Source organism: Rhinoderma darwinii, chromosome 4, assembly GCF_050947455.1.
Source record: "Rhinoderma darwinii isolate aRhiDar2 chromosome 4, aRhiDar2.hap1, whole genome shotgun sequence".
In the NCBI taxonomy this organism is placed as follows: Eukaryota; Metazoa; Chordata; class Amphibia; order Anura; family Rhinodermatidae; genus Rhinoderma; species Rhinoderma darwinii.
In genome coordinates, this window is record NC_134690.1 from 367,796,784 (window position 1) to 367,821,171 (window position 24,388).

Sequence of the window (24,388 nt, forward strand, 5' to 3'; positions counted from 1 at the left end):
AATTCAAAATTCCTAAAGGAGATTTTTGACAGGCAGAAAAAATCATCTGTCTCAAAATTCTGTGTGAGCAAGGCCTAACTGTGATTGATCAAGTCAATGCAGTTCTGCGGGTCATTCCTGATTATATGGAGAATTAACTTTCGATCCCTGTTTTGAAAGCTCATCCTGGCCATTTGACCCGGTTACAGCTGTAAAAACCTAAGATGCACGGCCAGTCTCAAAGGATTGTGGGTCACTGTACCTTGATGACCTCCTTCAGTGTATTCACTGCTGAGATGTATTCAGATGTAGGCCATTGACCCGGCTCTGGCAAATAATTTGTCACTGGGATATTATAAAGTCTCTTGTAAATGATCCTCTTCATGACATCTAGGCAGCTGCCCTGACGGACCTTATTTTCTCATTTACTAGCAGCATACTGTCAGTGGGGTGTTGTGTGCAGCTTAATCCGTCCTACTTGCACCGTGATTATGAGGTTACAGGAGAATGCAGTGAAAGGCAGAAGGCTTAGCCTTGGTACAAAGACTTGTATTTTCAATAGTAATCATTTGCACGTGCAGAAAGTTATACATAGAACATAAATTTGGATGCCGTTCAGTGGAAACCTTGCCAGAAAACTCATTTTTGTTCATTTTGGAGTGGAGGAGTGTAACTTTATTTAACTTTTTGGATTTTATTTGTTCTATTTATTAGTAAATGTTCATTTTAGTTAATATTTGGCTGTTTCTATTCTGCCTATAATATTTCCGTGTTTAATGAAAATGTGTCTATGAATTTTCTTACATCCCATTCAAAAGTTCTGTGTTCCCTAGGTTAAAAAAATAAATAGGATTGCATCCCCAATACAGACGTTTCCCATATGTTCCATGTATTCCAGTATAAATGAGCTCTTAAAATGCATTTTATCATGAAAGGGTTAGGGTACATCCACATGGGTTGTTGGTTTTTTTTCGCAACAAATCCAGCCCTAAATCCGCAGGGAGATCGGCCAGAAAATCTGCAACAAATCAAACTTATTTTGGTGAAGATTTTCTAGCGAATTTTTCTATGCGGAAAACAGTAGAGATTAAAAAAAAAAAAGAGACTATACTTAGCTTGTATTTTTTTTTATTTTAAACTTTTAGAAAATTGTGAGGTTTTTGGTTTTTTTTTTGTGGGGGGGGGGACTAACAAATTTTGACATTGATACTTGCTGCTGGATTTTGATTTCCCTATTGAACTCATTGTGGGAAAATTCTGTGAGCCATCCTGTTGCTGAAATTGACATGCTTCAGATTTAAAAACCTGCAGATTGGGGATTAGATTTGTTAAAATCCCCTTTGCTGCTGCTACTGTATTCTGCTTTGGATTTTCTGCCCCCATATCGGGACAGAAAATCTGCAGCAAATTCCATGAAGTGTGAACGAAGCTCAAAACGAGTGTATACGATGAGTCCTGGCTGTACAGCCCCCTGAGTCTGAGTTTAAGGGGCTGTACATTCTCATATCAACCAGCTGAATTTGCAGGATGTTCAGTAAAAATATGAGTAAATCCCTGTCTATGTTCAGCTTTCTTTAATTCAGCAGCACCAAGAGGCTCCTTTACACTGCAACTGCTTTTAAGCAAAGGTGGAGTAATACTTTTTTGTTTTTTTTAAAAAAAACATTCACCACCTAACCAAGCTCTTTAGTTTAGAAAAACTTCATCTGTGCTTGAAAGTCAAGTCTTCAGTGCAGCCTCATTCAATTGGGAACGAAAACAGTATTAACCCTCAGCGTTCCAGTCTGTTCAGGAGGAGGGGGCCCACTCCTGAAACTTTTACACTGGGCCCACCAAAGTGTTAAAACAGCCCTTCATCTAGTAGTGAACTTCCTCGTTTTCAGAGAAGGGAGTTCACTACGGAGCATGTGCAGCACGGATTCGGACATTTTAACTAGGGGTTAAAATGTTCTATTGTGAAGATACTTTGTCTAAGGGAGAGGAGAGAACAAAGGAGAGGTGATGAACAATTTTCTACCAATACTAGAACTTTCTCGAAGACCGCATCCATCATGACAAAATTGTAGGTGTTTATTCACACATCCCAATAATACAAAAGCTACATTTCGACCGTGCCTGAGTCTTTCTCAAGCTTTCTTGGGGTCGAAACGTAGCTTTTGTATTATTGGGATGTGTGAATAAACACCTACGATTTTGCCATGATGGATGCGGTCTTAAGAGTATTTTGTCAATTACAGAATATCTGGATGGGATTTCCGGATAAAGAATTTGCATCCAGCTGCCTTTGAAATGGGAAGTTCCTGTGCAAGCGAGTGCTGCGGATATTTTTTTTTTTTAACAATACTAGAACGTTCTCGTCATCGCTGTTTGTTTTTTTTTTAATATATAAAAAGGGGCTTTAGATTGATAGAACATAACATATATTATATGATTAATATTACACACTTTTCTAAATTCCTATGAAAGTGAATATGTAACAAGCCATGTAATTAATAAATAAATAAAATTTAATATTCTTGTTTTGAAGCTGGAGTCTGAGTCTGACTTCGACTCGAACCAAATCTGACCCCGACTACACGACCCTGCTTTTTCTTTTTTTTTTAATAATAATGGTTTATTTTTCTTTTGAAAAGGTTTTTTTCACAACATATAATGCTTATAAAAGAGGAACTAAAACATATAAAACAGTAATACTGGAAAAAAAATCCTAGTTAATAATGGTAGGAAGTGGTAACAGATAGCAATCTGTCCTCTATGTATGTGTGTGTAAAGGTTCAGATAGCACCAGATACGTGGAAGGGTGAGGTTTTGCACGGATAGGGGCCCAACCCAAACATAAATATAAAAGAGTATCCGGCACACCAATATAGAAAAAAAGGTATTTTTTATTTTGTTTCTAATGCCAGTGGCAGAGTGCGACGTTTCGGTCTAGGTGACCTTCATCAGGCACTGAGCCGTGCTGGGCAACTGAATTGACGAGCGCTAGTGGTGCTGATAGCGGCTGGCCGCTGTATCATGGCGCTGGCTATGTACTCAGCAGATATCCTTAGGTACCGTCAGCAACAGTATACAGACATTCGGCAATATAGGTATTTATATCCACTGTCTAATCCAACACACTTCATAGCTTTGCACTTGAACCCTATCAAAAAGAACACGCGACACAATCAAAAAAACAAAAAAACTGGAGGAGCGCTTTAACTACAGCCTGTAGTCCAAAATCCATTAACAGAGCCTGTATTCTGCTACTGGGTTTGCAGGACAATCATGATAAACTCCCATGGCTGAAAGGAACGACTCTAATAAAAGCCTAATACTGGAAAATTAATATTTCTAATTTTTCCCCAATGTATTGTCTACAGTGGGGCTTCACTTTGAATGTGTGCCACTTGCCATAATGCCGGTTCATCAAAGAGTGAATGGCAATGGTGTATTCCACCTCTGCTGTACTGGAGGATGTCGTGCTGCTCACTTTTCCATAACCTTGCCTTGGTTCTGAAAAAGGCGCGGACTGTGAGCGATTGTGGCAGGAGCCTTTCCTTTATTTATTTTTTTACGTTTTTTCTTTCTGATTTCTTATTGCTAATCCTTTCCGTGCAGGTCATTTTCATTAACTTACTCTGGTGCTGAAACACATTTCATTTCTTGAAAACACTTATCAATCACAGCCACTTTGCATTTCTTTGCTTCTTCCTGTAAGAAGATTACAGTACAAACTTCTAGCTCTGTGTCTGGCTCACGTCTATTCCTAGTACAATGTGTTTAAATGTTGATATTAGCGATTAGAATTTCCTTCATGCTTGGCGCTGTCATGAAATATTCTGATTAGAACATACACTTTACAGATAAAGCATTTGTGTCAAAGGATCAGTTGCTGGAATTTTGGTCCGAAACTTGAGGTTTTTTACGTAATGAAGATACCCGTTGCTAAAAGCTTGTAATGAAAAGCTGATCATCTATTTTATATACAGCGTGTTCTACGCTGTCCCCGTGATTCATTCATTGTTTTGGAAAAGCTTTGAAAAAATTCTTCCCACTGTAGTCCTGTGCAGAAAGGAGATTTAATGGGTACAAATTACTTTTTTTTAAGTCAAAGTTCTGGTAAACATTTTTCTTGTTTGAAAAAAAAAAAAATTGCCCTTGGTGAACTTACATGAAGATATTCGGGAATTGCAGGAGCAGCAACAACCCAACTCGTCAATATGTTTAATAATGGCAGGTAATTCGCTTGATATGTCATTGTATGTGGTTTCAAACCAACAGTCTTATCTTCCAAAAATATGATTGAATTGCAAAATATTTGGAAAATATATGCACACATGACCTCTACTGAACTGTCTGTACTGTCTGCCTGAATAGTCGGTTGTGAAAGCAGAAGTCTGGAGCTAAATGTTATCTATTCTTAGAAGAAGAAAAGACACTTGTGTATTAGCGAATTAGATAAACACCATTTCTATAATGTATTGTATATTTGTCTGAAACTTCATAGAATATAGGTTACTGCACATTTTGCTTATATTCTCTGTACAGATTTGCAGGATAATGTCTGGTTTACACTATCCCGATTTGTAAAAGCAGTCTGTAATGACGGGGTAGGTAGACAGACAGGTGAGCACTAATCTACCCGCCACTCAGTCCCTGCCTACTTGCAACGACCCGTCCTAGGCGACGGGGTACAAGTGGGCGACGGTCCCTACGCTCAGTAAGTGCATGACAGACAAACAGACAAGGGTACACAGAAGCTAGGGAAACGGGGCAGCTGCCCACGGAGACACCGTGAGCAACGAGAGTAGTGAACGAGCCGAGTCAAACCAGTAGTGCACGAGGTACAAAACGCTGAGAAGGAGAGTGGACAGTAAGCCAAGGTCAATAACAAGCAGAGGATCAGTAGTTCAAGCAGCAGCAGCAGAGCCAGGAAACAAGCAGAGCAGAATCACAGGCAAAGGAGGAACAGGAAAGGCAGGTATAAATACAGTGGGCGGGAGCTAGCTCCATCTGGCCAGGCTGTGATAGGCTCTCCCACTCCTAAGCCTGCCATCCTGAGTGGTGGAAGATGGAGTCAGTCTCACAGACATTGGAGCAGGTGCAGACTGATTACCCATGGGCGTCGACACAGAAGATGTGTCTGGCAGATCCTTTACACAGTCATTCTGATAACAAACATATATTCGTGAATTGCTCTTTATACAACTCCCTAACAAATGTTTAGATTATCTATTTTAGACTCTGTTCACACTGGCAGTGATGCTAGTTTTTCGGGTTTACATTATTTGTGACGGCAAGAATAGTGCAGTTTGCAGCGCTATTCTTGCTGTCAAAAATACCAGAAATCTGACGGAGCCCATTTAAATGCAATGGAGTCCGTCTGGATTTGTATCTGTTCAGAAATGGATCCAGCATAGCTGTCATGGCTCCATTATAAATGGAACACATATATCTATTGTGAATATAGGTTTTACCTTTACACCACGTTACTTGTCATTTTGCACTGATTCGGAGTAAGCCCTCATGCATCACAGCCCACGATTGTAAGCATAACCGACGGCCACTGGCCGCATTTTCAGGCTGTGCTCCCATACAGAGTATGGGAGCACCGCCCGTAAAAACTAAAAGTAGGACATGCGTCATAATTCCCGGCACTGTTCTACGGCACGGACACCTATCAGTAGCGATACGGAAAGGTGTCCGCGGCCAATAGAAACGGGTGGGTCCGTAATTACGGAGATTTTTACGCCCGTGTGCATGAGGCCTAACTGCCTGTATTTGGGTTTTCCCAATGTCCTAAATGTTATATTCTGACGCATGCCGTGCCCACCGTACCAGGAAGAGTCCGGCATCTAGCTTTCAACCCCTGCCCCCTGTTATGCAGTTGATTCAACGCAGGGGTGAGAGCTCTAGATGCCTGACTCTTTCTGGCTCGGAAGAAATGGCAAAATAAGTTGTTTTTTTTTCTACTAATGCAAGCAGTAACTGCAAAAACACAGGTATTTGCCTAATCCGTTACCCAAAAGCTACCTAGCGGCGTCATCCGATTGGTAGTGTAAGATCTACTGACAGACTCCCTTTGAAGCCCAGAGCTGCAGTCATAATTCTGCTGGTTGTTGTTGGAAACAAACAGCAAGCTTGTCAACAGACACTTCCAAGCTTAACTGAGCTCCTATAATGTAGTGGGATAGTTTACTGCATCAGGTTACTGTGCAGTACCTGGCACAAAGGGGATTTCAGCTATGAAGCCTGTAGAAATGTAAATATCGCTCTAAGTAGAGGCTGTAACTCATAATTCTTACAAGATAAATAATTCAATATATTCACAAGATTATTTACTTTTTATGTTGAATAATTCTATATTTAAATTAGTGATAAAATCTACAGATGCAAGCTTTTTAGCTCTTGGCGAACATTATTTTGCTTTTTCAAATTGTTAACATTTTCAGGTTTTTTGCCCGTCAATTAGAAGAAATGGCATCACAGCAAACCTAGAGATACAGGTTGTAAAGGTCTAACGTCAGTCGAATGTCAAAGTTTGCTTTTTATGTACACTCTTGTCTTGTTATTTTTTGATATCCATGATAAAGCGTGATTGTCTTACCGCTGGAGTGCCAGAGGCTTGCATCTGTACGACTCCATTTTCACTACCACTTTCCAATTGGTATGGTGCAAAGCGAGACAATACATACGAACAATATAATTTGTTTGAAAGTTGTTCCCTGTGCATTTTGAATAGAGGTGAAAGGAGTCACAAGGCAAGTATTTTGTATGGGAAATGTGTGCATAAAGTAGAAGCCAAAAGGAAGCGAACAAAGCATAAAGTTATAAAAAGTGTTTTTAGCAATAAGAAAGACTTGTTCTTAAAGGCATTCTAATTCACATATGTTTAAGTAACGGGTAAATAATAATAATAAGATTTGAGCCAGAAAACGTGCAAGAAGTGAAATAAGTCTGCCAAATAATATAGTAGCGCCCCACTATTTGAAATATGGCAATGCCGAAAGATCAGATTCTTTTTTTTTTTTTATATATTTGTCAATGTACTACAAAAAAAATAAAAATCTAACAATTGTACGGGAAAGGGTTCTATATCTGTTACTTATATAACACATACTGTATGTCTGCTTGCACCAATTTAGGCTTCTAATTTTGCATGAGGTTTACCAAGAAGTTTGTTGTTTTACTCACAAAGTCAGAATTTGAAGCTCCTGTGCCATAATGCAAAATCTGTATGAGGGCACTTCTGCACCCACTTATCTATGCCTCTGATTACGCAATAATAAGGTAATCTTACTCTAAAGTTTCAGCAACAGATCAAAACTCTAGAAATTTTCGATTGCTATTTTCCAGTAATTTACAGTATTGCACGCAAAGAAAATAGTGCTGGTAGTGAAGTAGAAGCAAAGAATGAACAGAGCGGACATTGAGGAGACTGTGGACCAATAGGATGCCTCAAACCCGAGACTTCTGACCTACACTCAAGGTTTGAGGCATCCTATTGGTCCTCATTCTCCTCAATGCCCGCCCCATTGAATTGTTTGGTTACGCCTCAATGCCCGCCCCATTTTTTTCCCCACTAATGAAACGCCTCAGCGCTCGTGCGCTGCGCTTCTGGAAGAAAACAGTATCCCTGGAAAACCGCTTTAAGTAATACCAATTGATTTCTAAGAGCAGCTGTTTTTGGACCAAGGATCGGCTGAGTGTAGTGTTTCCCAATGGGATTAGAGATGAGAAGTACAGAGAAATATCTCCCGCATGATCACTTTATCTCACAATCCTCCAGTACTGAGAACCACCAGAAATGTAAATATTAGCAGGTCACACCATAAGCTTCACTTATAGTTTCTGCTCACTTCTCATTTAGTGTTCCTTTAAATAGCTAGAGATCGCTTCCTCTTGGATGTTACTGGGAATTCCAGCCCTTGTGTGTGTGACTGAGTAAATCATGAATTATCTAAGTGTCTCTCCTCAGATAGGATGCAGATCACCCGCAGCATGTTTACTGCACACGTCTAAATCTGATGTGTCGGCAAAATGCTGTTGTCACAGAGATTATTGATTCATAGAGCAACTGTTCCTATCTGTCACTCCAGCATTGTCTATAACATCGGCTGTGGTCATAATACTGCATGGAAATGACTTGATACATTTTCATTAAACTGAGGAATAATATCATTTAAATCCTTGAAACCATAGCTGTTATTGATAAATTAAAGAGAGTCCTTTTTACCAGGCCTAATTTACTGTCCGCATTACACCTTTTTTTTGTATGGAGCCGTAATAGAGGTGCATGAGGCCTCTACACTATCATCATATGCCTCCGATTTCATCTAGAGGCATACTGAGGTTCTTTGTCGGACTCTGTACAAATCTGACAAGGCATGGTCCATCGGACTCCGTATGTACCAAGGTATTTTCTCCATGGAGCAGTTAAAACCAGGCCCCTATGAGCAGGTGTAATCTTTCAGCTGTAAAAACTCTAGAAAGGAAAGAGTTAAAACAACATTTTAATAGGGTCAACAAGCCCAATAACCGCTCTACTATAGAGTGTGGATTTCGTAAAACGTTTTCCAGGATTAGAAAAACATGGCTGCTTTATTCCAAAAATAACCCTACACCTGTCCATGGTGTTTGTCTGATATTGCAGCTTCACTCTATTGGAGCTGAGCTGCACTGCCACATGTATCCTGTGGACAAGTGTGGCACTGTTTTGGAAGAAAGCAGCCATATTTTTCTAATCGTGCACAGCTTAGATGGAATAGTGCCTTTAACTGTAGTGCCAATGCACGGATAAAAAGTTATCATGCTACCTGCACAGTGATGAAATCTGGATATACAGAGTTATACAAATTAATACTATAAACGTATAATACATAGATTATATACACACTCAGACTATGCTTTATACAGATTAGGGGGGAGGGGGCATGCATGCTTTGGGGGCCAATGTTGCAATCCACACCTTGGGTGATAGCACGATATGTAGTATCTGAAAGAAAATGAGTTGGTGTTCCTTTTGTGATTATCTTTATTTAGTACACAGGTAATTTAATTTAAGTGCAGATCTATCAGAGTTTATTGTATTGTAGTAGACTAAAATGCCATTAAACATTTACTAATGGATGAGGCAGTAAAGAAATTGTACTCAATAGTTCTTAGGAAAAAAGCAACAACAAAACCACAAGGCAAGTACTTAGCTCGTAGCCAACACCATAAACGGTGCAGTAAAGCAACAATCACTCTCATATTTGGAATACAGTAAATTAAAATGGAATACTATTGGTTTTCCTGTAGTTCCTAATGTCTGGCAATAAAAGAGATAAGCACTCAAATATTTCTAAGCACTAGTTTGGCTTATGTTATACACAGACCATCCATATATACTGTTCTTGCAAATGACTGCTAATGAGTCTCTCAGATGACATAAGCTCCAACGTGACAACAAATGACCAAGGGCATATTGTGTGACCTACGTCACATGATGCTTATTACCCATATGTCATTGTTGCTGTATAATAAAAGTGGTTGTCTTAGCATAGACATTGGTCGAATATAGCGATGAGATGCCGCCAATGTCTGATTGCGAGGCGCACGACTGGTGTGAAACCCATAGATCAGAGGCAGCGGTGTTCGGTAAGAGCCATGGTATTTCGGCTTCTTTTGGTTCCGTTCGTTTTTTTCCGGATGGCAGCATGGTAAGCGATTGACTTAACGGAACCAACCATGCAGCTTCGAGCAATATGCCACCAATGTTGATGCCCCTTTACCCAAATTCTAAATAAAAAGTAAAAACAAAAAAAGACTTTCACTCCAGTAAAGGTGCTTTTTTTGGAGATACTTTATTAAGCTGGCGTAAACCCTTTTACCTGTTCGGATGTAGAGGATAAAAGTAATTTTATTATTATTAGGAATTTATTCATTTACCATTCTTTTTACTATCGATGTCTCTTTCTGCCACAATGCAATCTGATTTATTACTCATAATCTAAAAAATATGGGCATAACGGGCCTCATGTATCAAAACTCATAGCAACCAGTCTGTTTCCTTGAACTAAGCAGTTTGGAAATAAAATAAGAAGTGTTTGGTTGCTGTAGGTAACTAGGACAATGGGGCGAATTTCTCACTAGCTTTGCGCCTGTCTTGTGTCTTAAAGTCACAAATCGGGGTGCATGTCATATTTGCACAAAAATTAGGGACTTTTCTCAACACTCGTCAGTTTTGAAAAGTGCCAAGAAAAGTGGGCGACATTAATACTAAAGAGAGAAAATGGCACAAATTTTGGCAGTAATCTTGTAGCTGACGTAGATTTCATTGTCTGACTTTAGGACGGAACAAATTTATTGAGTGCGTTTTTCATAAATTTCGCGCAATTCAATCTAACGCACTTTTTTTTTAGACTGGCGTATGAAATCTCAGACTAAATAAATCTGCCCCAATGTGTTCATATTTTTATTTATAATGTTATTGTGCTAATACATTTTGCATAGAGCATATAAATTGTGGACGATTTTGTCACTAAATTATGCAAACAGGCAATGATTCTTAGGATTAAACATCATAAAATACATATTCGATTATAGAAAAGATTTGTAATCCACATAATGTTATTTCATCATTTTCTGATGGCCCCGTCTTCCTAAGCGGTTAGTGACTTAGATTATTGCTGACCACAATGTTTTTACATATAATAAAAACAATAGATGTGGTCACTGATAGTTGTTTTTTTGTGCAGTCAACCATGCGTGGACATCGGTCTGGTTATTCCAATGGAGGACAGGTGCTGAAAATAGGGATAAGAATGGGAAAATAAAAAGAATGGAACTGTGTGGCATAGGGCTAGAAGTTTTGTACTACTGGCAAAAGTTCAGTGGAGGCTTTATTGTCAATGAAGTAGCAAATGTCAGTCAATATTGCTTTACTTTGGTGGTCAACGTGGAGCAATACAGAAACACGAAGCAAAAAAATAAAAATTAAAAAAACATTGCAAGACTATACACTCTTAAAGCATCTTCTAAACATTTTCTACTTCCTTAGAATATCTGTTTTCAATGATATTAAAATAAGCGAACACACATAACAAGATTACCATCAAATCTATAGTGCCGTAGCCCATAAATTAAAAGCGTATTTAACGACCAACCACTCCTAAAAACCTCTACGTACGTTAATTCCAAACATAAGTAAAATATTTATATATGTAAAAGCTGAATAAATGTTACTAGCCTAGGCTTATCAAAAGCCATTTCTGTTTTGGTTCTTCGATATATGGCAAGTTGCCAAACGCCAATGGTGGTAATCCATAACATAACAGGAAATTCATACTAAAGTTATGTCAACATCATTTTCACAACCCCCTCCGTCCACTCTTCAAGGAAGAAAAGAATGGTCTCTCTTAAGAACCATAAATTAGGGCAATTTCTTAGGGCAGTCAATCTTCATCTGCTTTAACCAGACAAACTAAGTACTGATGCTTGCTCATAAGTGATGTTTAGACAGTTGGGTGCTTACTTGACCTGTGGGGACTTATTTTGTGCCTCGCTTGCCTTCTGCTGCTATGTTTGCAATTCTAGGGTTTCATGACACTTAATACTTTTGATATCCCAATGGTGAAAATTACAGATACAAAATGATAGGACTTCACTGAACAAAGACGCAATACAAGCCTGCAAATAATTGCTGCTGATTAGGTTTCCTAATAATGGTTTGCAAATGTAGTCATGTTTTAGACGTACATGGATCATATTTAGGTACTCTTTATAAACCAAATCACAAGTTTAGGTTTTTCTTCATTTTATTCAGAGATAAGATCAATATTTTTCATAGTTCGCAAGTATGAAAAATTGTCACTGTCCAAAAAAAAAAAAAAATTTGAAAAAAAAAAGAAAAGAATGCAGAATATGTGTAGCATTGGATCAAGGCACATACAATACTGGCCAAAGAGCATACAACGCACTTTGGAATTTATTTGAAAAAATAAAATCAGAAGGGGAGGATATGGCAACAAATATGTATCTTGTTTTAAATATTAAATTAACAGAAATGCAAAATAACATGGTACATATTTATAAAACAACATGTAATGATGTAGTAATGGGCACTAGGAGCAACTGGTTGGCAGTAACACAAAATGGTCCATAAAAAATACTTTTTGGAGGGGAGTAATGGGTAATAGTTTAGCTGATTTTTTTTAAATATAATAAATATTTTGACAGGCAATATCAATTGGTTTTCTTGCTTTGTGGAAGAGGTATATGTACTTAATATGTTGTTTTTAACCCCATATAATAATGCTCCATGGGTGGGTGGAATTTTTTGAAAATGATCTTGTGTCTAAAAATACTAGAATGACATAGTCTGTCCTATATAAAATACTTCAATTGAAATAATGTATATTTAAAAAAAAACATTTAATTCTGTGTTTTACTGACCTCTATGATCTAGCTAATACCCAGCATGCATGGGTAAACATTTAAGTCAAACATAACGTTCTAGAGTTCTGTGTGTGGAACTTGTGGTTCTTTTGAAACAAGGGTAATGCCCATTACTACACACATTGGATTTTGTTTCTGTTTATTGAATAACGTCGTGTACATTTTTATTACAGACCCAACAATACTGTTAAATTTTTTAAATATTGTTTTTTTGTAGCTACATCTTATTTATACCATGTTTAAAATGAAATGCAAAAACGGCCTGTGCTTATACTACAAAGATCTGGAGAAAAATGAGAAAAAAAATCCTGATTGTTCAACACATCAAAGAAATTCACTTTCACAGTCAACAAGTCATTTTTTACTCAGTAGAACACAAAAAAAGAGTTAAATGGTCTGTAACTTCAATATTAGCAAGGAAAATACAGTACAAATTACAAAAAATACTAAAATAGAGAATTGTGGTCAGGTGACAAACTACGTTTAATCGTAGCAGCAACCTGAAATTTTTAAACTTTTAATAAAAAGTTCTTAAATATAAATTATATGGCAAATGTACAGTACATTGCTCCTTCAAATGTTTTTGTGTTTTTAATAATCCAGTGTTTTTCAGGAGAACAGTGAAAACCATTCACATATTAAAGTTCCTATAAAAAGTTTTGTGCCCTTAAGCATCATGAATGTGAATGGTCAGAATCTGGTATACCACTGTCTCTGTAGCTCCTGTTACTGCTGCTTTCACTGTGACTGGTTTTATACAAGCTTACTCCATTGGATGGAAATATAGTGTGCAAAATAAATTCCTCCTTGGACATGGGTTCATTATTTATTGGTATCATCTGAAAAGAGGTCTCCCTGATTTCTAAAATGGAGTTGTCCTTTTTAGTCCCCGCCTCTGCATAATCATCTTTTCTTCTACGGCCCTTGCTGTAGGCACAGTTCCTGGAAAAGAGGGAACCATTCCGATGAACATACCAGCAAACCAATGCAAGGAGCGTAATTGCCACCAGCGCCACAGCACCACCTATGATAGCTGCTAGCGGCAAGTTTGAGTTTTTGTAAGGCTCCTTCTCCTGCTCTCGGTTTAATGTTGTGGTTGGGTTGTACATTTTAAGTGGAGCAGTCTCTGTTTCGATGCACACAGGAGTTTCATCCAGTAAGAAAAAATTTCCGGTTTCCATGGGAACCATACATATACGGTATGGAGACTCTGGCTCGAGAGCTGTCAGCAGGTATTCTGTTCTGTCACCTGTGACGATTGTTTCTGTGATAGACCCAAAAACTGGACTGTGACCCAATTGCCAGCTCAATCTTAGTGACTTCATTGGTAAGGCAATTTTCCAAGAAATGTGAATGGTTTCAACAGTGACAGATTTTACATTAATAGTGATAATTTTCCTGACTGGTATTGGAGTGGTTCTGTAGATTTTGTTGAGGTCAGGTGGCTTTATCTCTGGCTGTTTGGTCACAGATACTGGACGTTGTCCCTGTGCCGGAAGCAATGTGTTTAACATAGTTGTTGTTGTTGTAATATACACTGGCTTTGTATTAATTCTGTCCTTACAATCAAATAGCTCTTTGTTAAGGTCTTTGATAGTCATCCCTCTCACACGTTCTGGTGCCTGGCACATCAGTCCACGGACATTAACTTTGGAAGGCAAAGACTGCAGCCAGTCACGAACCCATTTCATCTTACAACCACAATACCATGGATTATTACGTAGGAATAACTGTGTCAAATTATCCAGGTCATCAAAAATGCCCTGAGGTAAAGATGTCAGATTGTTGCTTGACATGTCAAGCCGATAAAGTTGGGTTAGATCAGCAAACGCGTTAGGTGGCACATAGTTCATGTGGTTCTCCTGAAGATAAAGCTTTCTTAGGTTTGTGCCTGGCAGGTTTGCAGGAGGAGATGTCAGTGAATTTCGAACTAATGAGAGCTCTGTCAAATTAATCAAGTTCATAAAGACTCTTTCCCCAAGGCCATAATTGTTTAAAAGATTTCCATCCAAAACAAGACGCTTTAGATTTGTAAGGTCTTGCAAAGAGATCTCCGCAATAGTAGAAATGCGATTATCATCCAAACGCAGCTCTTCAATCGTGCGAGGCAGACCCCAGGGTATTGTGCTTAGGTGGTTTCTTGAAAGGAAGAGAAGTCGGAGATAGATGTTGTCTCTGAATGCACCATCCTCAATGCTCACTGCCGACACGGAATTATCATCGAGATGAAGCTCTTCGATAGCTGGAATCTGTGAAAGTGACTCATAAGTAATAGTCCGTATATTGTTCTCCTGCAGGTGCAATTCTTTAACATTTTTTGGGAGGTTAATTGGAAATTCATCTAGACTGTTCCGATATAGATAGATTCTCTCCACTTTATCCAAACCTCTCAAGTCAGACGGTATCCCCGCATTGTTTATCTGATTGTTTTGAAGGTATAGAGTTGTAGCATCCTCTGGTATCCCCGAGGGAATAGATGTCAAGTCCCTATCATTGCAATAAATGAAGCCCCCATCACAGCGGCATGCTGAAGGGCAAGGTTTGGCACTGACATACTGTGGCGCCATTCGAAGTAATAACAATAATTGGGTCCAAGCAACAAGAAAGTTCCAGGTTTCAGTACTCATGGTCATAAAGAATAAAAGCTTCAGGTAGCTGATCTGTAAGAAAGAAAAATATACATGGTCTGGATTAGTGTCTAAATTGTGGTACTGGTAGTTTGTGTAGCAGGCCTGGAAATATTGATATATTACAAACAGAATGTACAGAGTTATGGTTTCCTGATTCAGAATAAGAAAATAAGTTTATATTATTTTTAGGATTCTTTAAATGACTTTTTGAGACTAAAACTTAGCATTTAAATGCTGCTATCTATAACTTGTCCATTGGGGGCAGTGTTAAGCTATACTGTGTGTACTGTATAATTTGCAAAGCAAGCAGCTAAAGTCAATTGGTAATAGAAATATGAATTATTATATAGTCTTAGGTTTTTTTCATAGCTTACATAAAAAAACACAATCTCTAAATATGGTAAATGCTCAACATTCAACTATAGTAGAAATAGCCTCTGGCCATACTTTTTCAGCAACTATAAAGTTTAATATATTTTATTTTTTGGATAAAGTCACCAAATCCGAACTTCAGGTTTCCTATCCTTGGTATAGATATTAGTAAGCCCTTATTGCAGATTTTTTTTATTTGCACGGTTTATCTCCTTTCTAGGCCTCTTTATTAGTTTAAATGGGCTATGACCATATTGCCTTTGAATAGTGCCATGCTGCACCGGTTTGTTAGCTCTAAGCATCACGCAGCCAAGGAGGTGGCATCTTAAAAATCTTTATAAAATTGGTCAGGGTACAGTTTTTCTTGTATATCACTGAGCAAACCCAATTGTTTGAGAGAAGATGAAATACCAGAGGTACCTTCTGATGTTAAATAGAAAGATAACTTATCACTGTTGGGGGTTGCAGTACAAGGGAAGATCCATCAAACACATAGGGGTCTGAAGAACATCTTGGATCATGAGGTATACAGTATATATATATATATATATATCAGAGAGTCCCCTCTACATCTTCACCCCCAGCATTATCAGCACTTATAGACACTAGACAAGGACTTACCTGAAGTGTGAGCGGATGTTCCTTTGAATTCTCCCGTGGGCAGAGCTTTTTGAAAGCCTTGTCTTCCCAGAATAGAAAGGTCTGGGTTATCTCATTTAGCAGTTCCTCTTTCACAGTGTTTATTCAATCAATCCTAACTTGTGGAAGAAGGGTCAGAAATGGACCGTCTCTTGTCCTCATCACAGCTAACGTTTACTGCCGACACCAAATCGTGTGTTTAACTAGCTTCAGTTTCCTGTGACCATGTGATATTTCCTCCAACGCCAGGTTAACAGTTTCTTTATAATCCCCTTTGGTTGGCTTAATTTCATGCCAGAAATTGACTTTCCATTTATAAATGCTCCTCAGGAACGCCAGTAAAATGCACTCCACACCATGGGCACTTTTCATAAAGCTAAGCCTGGAATAAATAGTGTATTCAGAGTAGGTGCATGCTTTCCTTCTTGTCTTTCCTGTGCAGAATCAACCATGAATGCTCTGTACAGTAGTCACATCCCGAAAAGGTTCACACCCGTTGTGAAAACACCACTGTTTCCAAGCCAAACTTGAAAACTCAGTTGAAAAAAAAAAGAAAAACTGGTGCAAGAGAAATATCAGGAAGAGTTAGTTGTAACGGATGTAATTTTCAATAAAAAAAATGATGTGTGCTAGTTCCTTGAAGTTCCTTATGAGATATGGTTTGTCCACGGTTTCTGGGGAGAGAGAAATAATAATGATCAATTAGTGAGAGTGAAATGTGACATAACGTAACACAACATTGAATTATATGCCAAGGCTGACTTTCTTCTCTACGGCCAAACCTCAAAGTTCCCAGAGGTCACTGTCATGGTACCACACTCTGCCACGATTTCTAGTATTTCACATCAGCCATTCCAGTGCATCCATCCAAGAGCAACTGTAATTGAAGTCCGCTTCAATCAACCAACTGCGGAGAAATGACTATAGCGAATGGTGACACCTGTCCTTTCCTATTACAAACCGAAGCACAATCCCCTGCTGTCCACAAGTTTTATACGTGTAATAGATAACCAAGACCCGGAGCCATTCCAGTACGATGGCAGTTTCAGCTTGTGCTGACATAATAAAATATTTTAGTGCATGGACTGTAGGATGCACATGCAGCTTCCTAACTATTTTTACGGTGTATATATAAAATGAATACCGCTTACGTCACTAGGCAAAAGCGACATCACATATTGTCTGCCCCCCAGTGTGTATAGCACTAGCAAATGGTATAACTAGAACGATCAGAAGGTCTCTTACCCACCAAGATTTGTCATTATTTTAACAGCACAGCATAATCCGCTACAAATTTTTATTTGTCTTTGATTTGTGTAAATCTATTTGTAGCCTTTACTTTTCTTTTTCTTCAATAAAACGGAAGGGTCAACCTGCCAAGGTGCTTAGAGTGACAAGTAAAAGAATTTGAGTAAGCTGGAAATACTTGACCCTGAAATTAAGGAATGCCGTAGTAGCAATTTGCTTCTCCACTCCGTAATTACATGGCATCCAGCAAGCAGAGCATCTGTTCCAGAATTAAAATGCTCCGCACTGCCAATATGCTGAATAATAAATGCCGGAGCCCTCTTTTATATAAAATAAATTTATCTCCACATGATTAATCTTTAATATAGGGTTAAACTAGCTGAGATTGTGGATATTGCTTACAGAAAGATGCCGCTGGCCTAAACAGTTAGTTCTAAAGACACCATTTATACTATGTATCTATGGAAGGGTTTAATGAGCATGCAGACTCCAGAGCGGTGGTAACTTGTGAGGATGAGACTCTGCTAGAGGACGATCCTGACACCTACCAGTAGTTACAGTGTCTAACTGTCTATAGAAATCTCTCTTTAACACTTAATCTGCCACAGTCCACTATGTTTGTGTCCATGTCTGCCTGATTATTACCAGGTGTTACATTTTTCTAACCAGTGATGACGTAAATCGGAGCAACAGCCAATCAACGATGAAGTATTTTTAGGACTTTTGCATTCTGCCTGCTCCTAATTAAGAGGCCATTTTATATTCCTACCTATTTATTTGATCTGACTGTTCATTTCATGTTTTTACTTTAAATTTCTTCTCCATATGGTCATTGACAGCACTTGTAAACCGAATATTGCAAAAGTCAGGTTAAAGAAAGTTCCTTTAAAGGTGTGGATTAGCCGCAATTAGCATGCGTGATAAGAGGAAATGAATGGCATTGGAGGCGTCAGAATAATAGTATTTGTGTTTTTATGTTGAGTGTTAAACTGTGTCTTTTTAACCCTGATTGTCATGCAAACCAATGTCTAATGCTTCTATTGTAGTAGGGTCTGTGCTGGACTTAACCGATATCTCATTAGGATCTATGGTGACTGGAGGCCTTTTTTGCTGCAAAAAGTATAGAAAACGACACAGAATCTACACAGAATCATAAAAAAAAATCCACTAAACAAAAGCAAAGCTTGGAGGAGAATAATGACTGCTAGAAAAAAGTAGATTGGAATAAATTGTTCAGCGGCTTATAACGAGATTGCCCCCTTCACATCTGTTTGCCACTCTGTTTGATATGATATGTTTTGCATATCAATAGCTAGCCATGATGTTACATCCAGAGCCCCGGACAATCCCCCTGCCATGGGCAGACTAACACATCTTTAATTCTTTTGTATGTGCATTGATTGACCTTGAGTCATTATACATCAAATATGACCTAGGCCTGGTCATGGTGGAAAAGAGTGGGCTGCTTGTTCCTATTCTTTTCAATGGCTTTGCTACCGGCTTAAAGCCTGGTATGTACACACACAAAGCCGCTGCCTGACTATGGGGAGTCGTGTGGCTGTATACACAATAATGCACGATTGATATTTTTAATGACATGACTTTAAGGTTATCCGCTTTTCTGGTCTGGAACTACAATGTTTATTTTTTGAGCTTGTTCACTTCAGTAGGTAAAAGGGCTTTATGTTCTTTGCACATAGTTTGTATATATGTAAGGATTTGCACGTCATTTTGTAGCATGAAAGTATCTGCCATGCTCTCTTGTGTTTCACATTTTTGGAATTGATGACGGCTTGGCCAGGAGCAGTCAGATTTTCCACGATCATCAGATTTCATACAGGTTCTTCTCCCTTTCATTTACCAGCAACCATGAGAAAAGACCACCGGGACTTAAAGGATAATACAATATACAGTATGGGATCGCTCATGGCCACTTCCATCATGTCATGTAATGAAGATTATTTTCATTTATTTCAATCGAGAACATTGAAATGTTTTATGGTTTTTGGAGACATTCCAGACATTTTAGGTCCTTGGACCAGGCCTCCTGGAAAATTAAATGTGGTGCAGCTGTTCTCTAAATTGAGTTCCATTCATAAATCATTTTTACTTAAATGGCGTTGGGAATAATTATTACTAATCACTTTTATTTTACATTCAGTTGTTTAAGATTTGGCTACATATTCAGATCCAAAGCTCAAAGTCTACTATACGGCCATATCTAGAGGAAGGACTCTTAGAGGGTCTGATGCTGTTTTAACCTACTCAAATTGAAGGATCTAAACTAAAACAAGTACTAGGAATCTAGAACTAGACCTATTCTGACCGTATTTAAGCTTAACCTAACCTAAAGAGATTAAGGATAGAAGGGGTTACCATGCATGAGTCAATGATGAGGAATATAGTACATCAAAAGATCAAGAACATTTTGAGGGGAAATCTTTTTAGAAAAGAGACCCTCTAAATAACTGCATGAACAAGTATAAACATGAAGAGTAGGAATATCACTCCCTACAGATTCTTTTGACACTGCTGTCTGCAACATAAGACTGTGCACAAGAATTGTCTGTTTTTACATCATTCAATAAATTTTTAATAAAAAACATGTCCTATCTAATCTTACTATTCAGGTCCCAGTAGAAATTACTTACAAATCCATCACCAATGACCCATCTCCAGAGATTGCTATGTGAATATGGTTCAGTATCCGCAGTAGTCAAGGTGATTTAATCAACTACATTTAGGGAGCATGTAAAATAATTGTTGTCATTGTTCCCACAAGTGCAGGATGTTTTTGGAGTGCTACCTGTTAAGGGTTTAAAAAATGCCTGACACTTCGCCCCAGGGCATGACAAGTGGCTACGTGTTCACACTGCCGACTGGAAATTAGCAACGTTCCTCAACACCCAGGACGTTTTTATCTCTATCACATTTTTATGATTCATTATGAAGTCATTTGTAAATAATTGTATAATAAAGACCAACTGGAAACTGTCAATTCTGAAAATAATTATCGTGTGTCTTCTAGAATTCAACAAGTTACAATGTAACCATTGCAGTAAAATACGATGTGAAATCTCAATTATGCAGGTCTCACTGCTTTAATAATGTTGGATAGTTTTAGTATTTTGATTTATACAAGGCTTGTAATGGAAAGATTGTGGAAGAGCCTTAAGTTACACAAAGAAAAAATAATGTTTCATGTCGAGGCCCTGATTTGCGTTTTATCTGCATTTGTACATGTATGGCTATAAAATGTCTTGTACATGATGTAAAGTATCATATTTTTCAGAACCTGCATGTATTTCCAGGAAGCAGAGCACTGACTTCTCTTTGTTCCCAGAGTTAAAGGGAAAAAAAAAAAATAATTGGAAAAGAAAACATTTTTGAGCTGAAAATCTTGCTCCAGAGTCTTTCCAGCTGAGCTTATGCCCACTGGGGGGTGGTACTATCGGTTAGATGCCTTTTTCTGTCGAGACCCACAAGTCAGACACTCGCTGCCTCTGTCCGGCTGTCCTAACTTTTAATTGCAACAAAGTCTCCCGTTGAGTGGAACAGTGGTGTGTACGAGGGCAAGGAAAAGTTCTTCTTTTGAAGGACTCGGTGAAACCCTAATGGCCATGCTGATTTCATTAACCATGGTATTTATTTAGTCATTACTCCTCACAATGCAGCGAACACCAAAAATATTGCACAGAGCACTAAGCTGAAAAGACATTGCCCTTTTTATAACTTCGCTTGCCATGACTCACTTTGTTATGTAGCTCTAGGTTATGGAGTACAAATAAACGTCATCGGTGATCTCGCCACATTTAGCTTTTAGACCCATAGACTACAACACAAATTGGCAACATGTGGCTCTTAGGGGGACTACAAGTCACAGCATATACAGACCCCGGACCCATCTGTTTACCCCTTCGCAGTAACCTTACAGTACTATATATATATATATTCTTACAGTACAATCATATAGGTTTATATATGTATTTATACATAGGTATGTTATTTGTAAGTGGTTGTGTGTATATATATATATATATATTATGTATAGGTTTATATGCTTTATTATACATTTAGTACTATTGGCTTTAAGGTTTATAAAATGTAAATACGTGTAATTATTTTCTGCATAGAGTAAAAAAAAAAAAGGCAAATGACTGCCCAGTTAAGCAGTACAGAATGGCTTTATACGAGACTGAGATTTTTTTTTTTCTTTATGCCTTAAGCCTAAACAGATAATTGTGTTTTTTCATCCTGCGGGAGAGTAATGTTACTTAGGACTGCACACCCGCAGGCGCTAGATGGCGAGAATAATTGGAGTTTATCTGATTGGACAGAGCTGTACAGGGAGAATAGACCAAGGGAATAGATAATTAATAGTCTAGTAACAAAGTGTGACAGCAGACAGAATCTGACCAAATGTATTCCCCTTTCTTTCATATGGGGGGGGGGCAGGGTTTTTGCAATAAAGACATGGTCAATTGTATACATGTAGAGGGTGTGCTCAGTGTATGATCAGTAGTATGACGCCTGCATAGAGAAAACATTTAGCATGCTGTTAACTAGTGAAGAACTGGACTGACTGCTAGTCTTTAATACTGCGTGGGTGCAAAGTACAAAATGGGAGGAGGGAAAACTGTATTTATAATGTAGATAGTGTAAAATATAATAATGTGGTAGTATGTAAGTACACACAGGGTAAGTAGAGAGATTGTGTATGGAATGCTTATTATAGATGTGCTTGGTATATGGGTATTTATGGAGGGGTGTTTATGTACATGTATGTGTTTATATAACATGAGTGGATACATATCTGTGTTTACTAGATTTTAGATATTATGTAAACATCTATGATAATATGTATATGAAAGCTTTTCTATGGGCACACATATAATGGTATTAGTGGTAGGGTGGACACTGGCAGCTTGAGCCTTCTGCAGATTATTATTGGAATAACATGATTAGAGGCTAATGCCAAATGAATATATTTGTAGGGATTAATCTCCTTGGCTGGGTAAACCAAGCAGCGGTATGATCTGTAAGTAGTGCTCCTGAGTACAGCTCTTGGTGAGACCTATTTGTATAATTTGAGCCCTATTCACTAACACTGTGGTCTGTCAGCAGCTGCAGCCCATGGGTAGAAGCCAGAAAAGAGAGCGCAGGGCTCAGCAGACATAAACAAAGGTCCAGCGCTCTCGCTTTTGTGCGCACTCACAGTAGTCGGACCCCCTGACAAATATCAACTATATATAGAATATAATAAACTAGGCTACCCTACATGAGCATAGAGGACTCTATACAATTAAATGAAGAGTCACAACTAGACCACTACCCAGTAATTTGCTAATCTCCCCTGATCTCCTCTCCTTGCTGCTTTTTACATTTTTTAAAAACATAATTCCCTATTGTCAGTGGGGGTTCCCCAGCAGAGACAATACCGAGTCCCATAAGCTTGGCATTATCTGTCCTCCCATTGCTATGCTGGTCACATACTTGTCCAGGCAGTGAATTTGGGTTTAATGTCTAGAATAGGAGAGGGGGTTTTAGAAATAAAAGGGGATTCATTCCTGAAGGAATGCTGGGTCGGAAAGACATGGTTTTAGGTTCTTTTTTTTTTTCCATACAGCAATTCAGGTTTTGAAATGTAGGTGTAGCTGTTCATTTATGTTCTGCAAAGTCTGCTGCTGGCTTCTCCACAACTAACCTCCATGTATTACTGAGCTGGAGCTCTGCTTTTCATGTACATCCAGGATTATTGATTTTCTTCCCGAGTATTGTAGGGAACATACCACATATCTGTCCCTACTAACTCTGCTCTGGGATGAGAATTATGATCATTGGACTTTATTCCTGCATTACAGATGGAGGAAACTTCTGCTGCAACTGCAGCTTGTGCGCAGGAGCTGACATTCTCTTTTACCTTGCATTTTGTACTCCTGATCTGTCATTCATTTCCATATCGCACACATTACAAAGATTAACTTATTTACAAAGTACTGAGAATCTAGAAGAGGCTATGGTAGTATCAAAATGAAATCCTACATAGAGAAGGAGAAGAACTGCTGAGTATTGCTGGAGAAGTCAGTGATTTGTGTCTTACCTGGAAGATCAGTGCAGAAGAAAGAATCCAGTAATAATAGAGATCTGTGGAGGGAATATTCCAGTTGTAGTGTAGTCCTATAAAACATATAAGCTCTCCAGGCTGTAGGATGACCATATAAAAGGGCAGGCAGCAGCTAGTTGTGTGAGCTTGTATCAGGCAGCATCATTCCCTGTGCACTGTGAAGTGTTAGGTCCTCTGTGCCTACCTCAAAGTCTGAACTTCCAGCAGCAGCTCACAGTGGCTGAGTGTGGACTGATGTCATGCAGAGGGAGAGGCTTCTACCAGTCCTGCCCCAGTGAGGTAACCTCCTCTGCAGACTGCATGCACATAACAACCACTAGAGGGCGCATGTAAACCTTCCTCTGCAATACACACAGTGCTGAGCTGTCACAAGAAATAAGGCATTCTCTCTGTGTGTTGTCTTATAAAGTCTGAGCTGGCTGTTAACTCTTTGGCTGCTGAAGCTGTCTGTCTATTAAAATAACCAATCATTAAATAAATTGAAAAGTTTACAAAAAGAGCTGCACAAAGCTGTATGTGGGTAGGTTTCTGGAGGTTTCAGATCTAAAGATATGTGACATCAAGTAGTGATTGTGGGGAACTAGACTTTTTTGTTGGTAAGCGGTGAAAACAACACAGTCATCCTTTCCACAGCCTGAAATGGCTGATAATAGAGAATTAAATATTACATTCAACAGCCCAATACATAGATATGAGAATACACACAAGATATTAGATAGCTGTCAAAATGACTTTCACCCCAAATCTCACCCCCTCCCCCATAGATTTTAATATACATGGGCAGTGTTGTAGGGTTATATACACCTTAGGATCATGGTTGTGGGATCAATCTGCAATAAAATGTGCATGACAATTTTTCATGGCTGAAATAGCAGTTTATGAGTCCTTTTTAATCCCTGTGGAAGAGAGGGGAGATGCCAAACATCTCTGGCGCTGCTTCTCTCCAAGAGACAAAGAGAACGATCGTATTGGTCAT

The 24,388-nt window shown here is 38.5% G+C and overlaps 2 protein-coding genes across 2 annotated transcripts in view; one reads left to right on the forward strand and one right to left on the reverse strand.

Annotated features, from left to right (window-relative positions):
• The window catches only part of MACROD2 (mono-ADP ribosylhydrolase 2), a 1,597,693-nt gene that overhangs the window by 342,824 nt on the left and 1,230,481 nt on the right, over positions 1 to 24,388 (forward strand). The window lies entirely within an intron of this gene.
• FLRT3 (fibronectin leucine rich transmembrane protein 3) lies at positions 11,774 to 23,627 on the reverse strand. Its single transcript, XM_075863094.1, has 3 exons — positions 23,389 to 23,627; positions 16,023 to 16,714; positions 11,774 to 15,059 (listed from the first exon to the last, which is right to left on the reverse strand). Exon 3 carries the CDS (start codon positions 15,030 to 15,032, stop codon positions 13,074 to 13,076), a length of 1,959 nt encoding a protein of 652 aa, XP_075719209.1. The 5' UTR covers positions 15,033 to 15,059; positions 16,023 to 16,714; positions 23,389 to 23,627; the 3' UTR covers positions 11,774 to 13,073.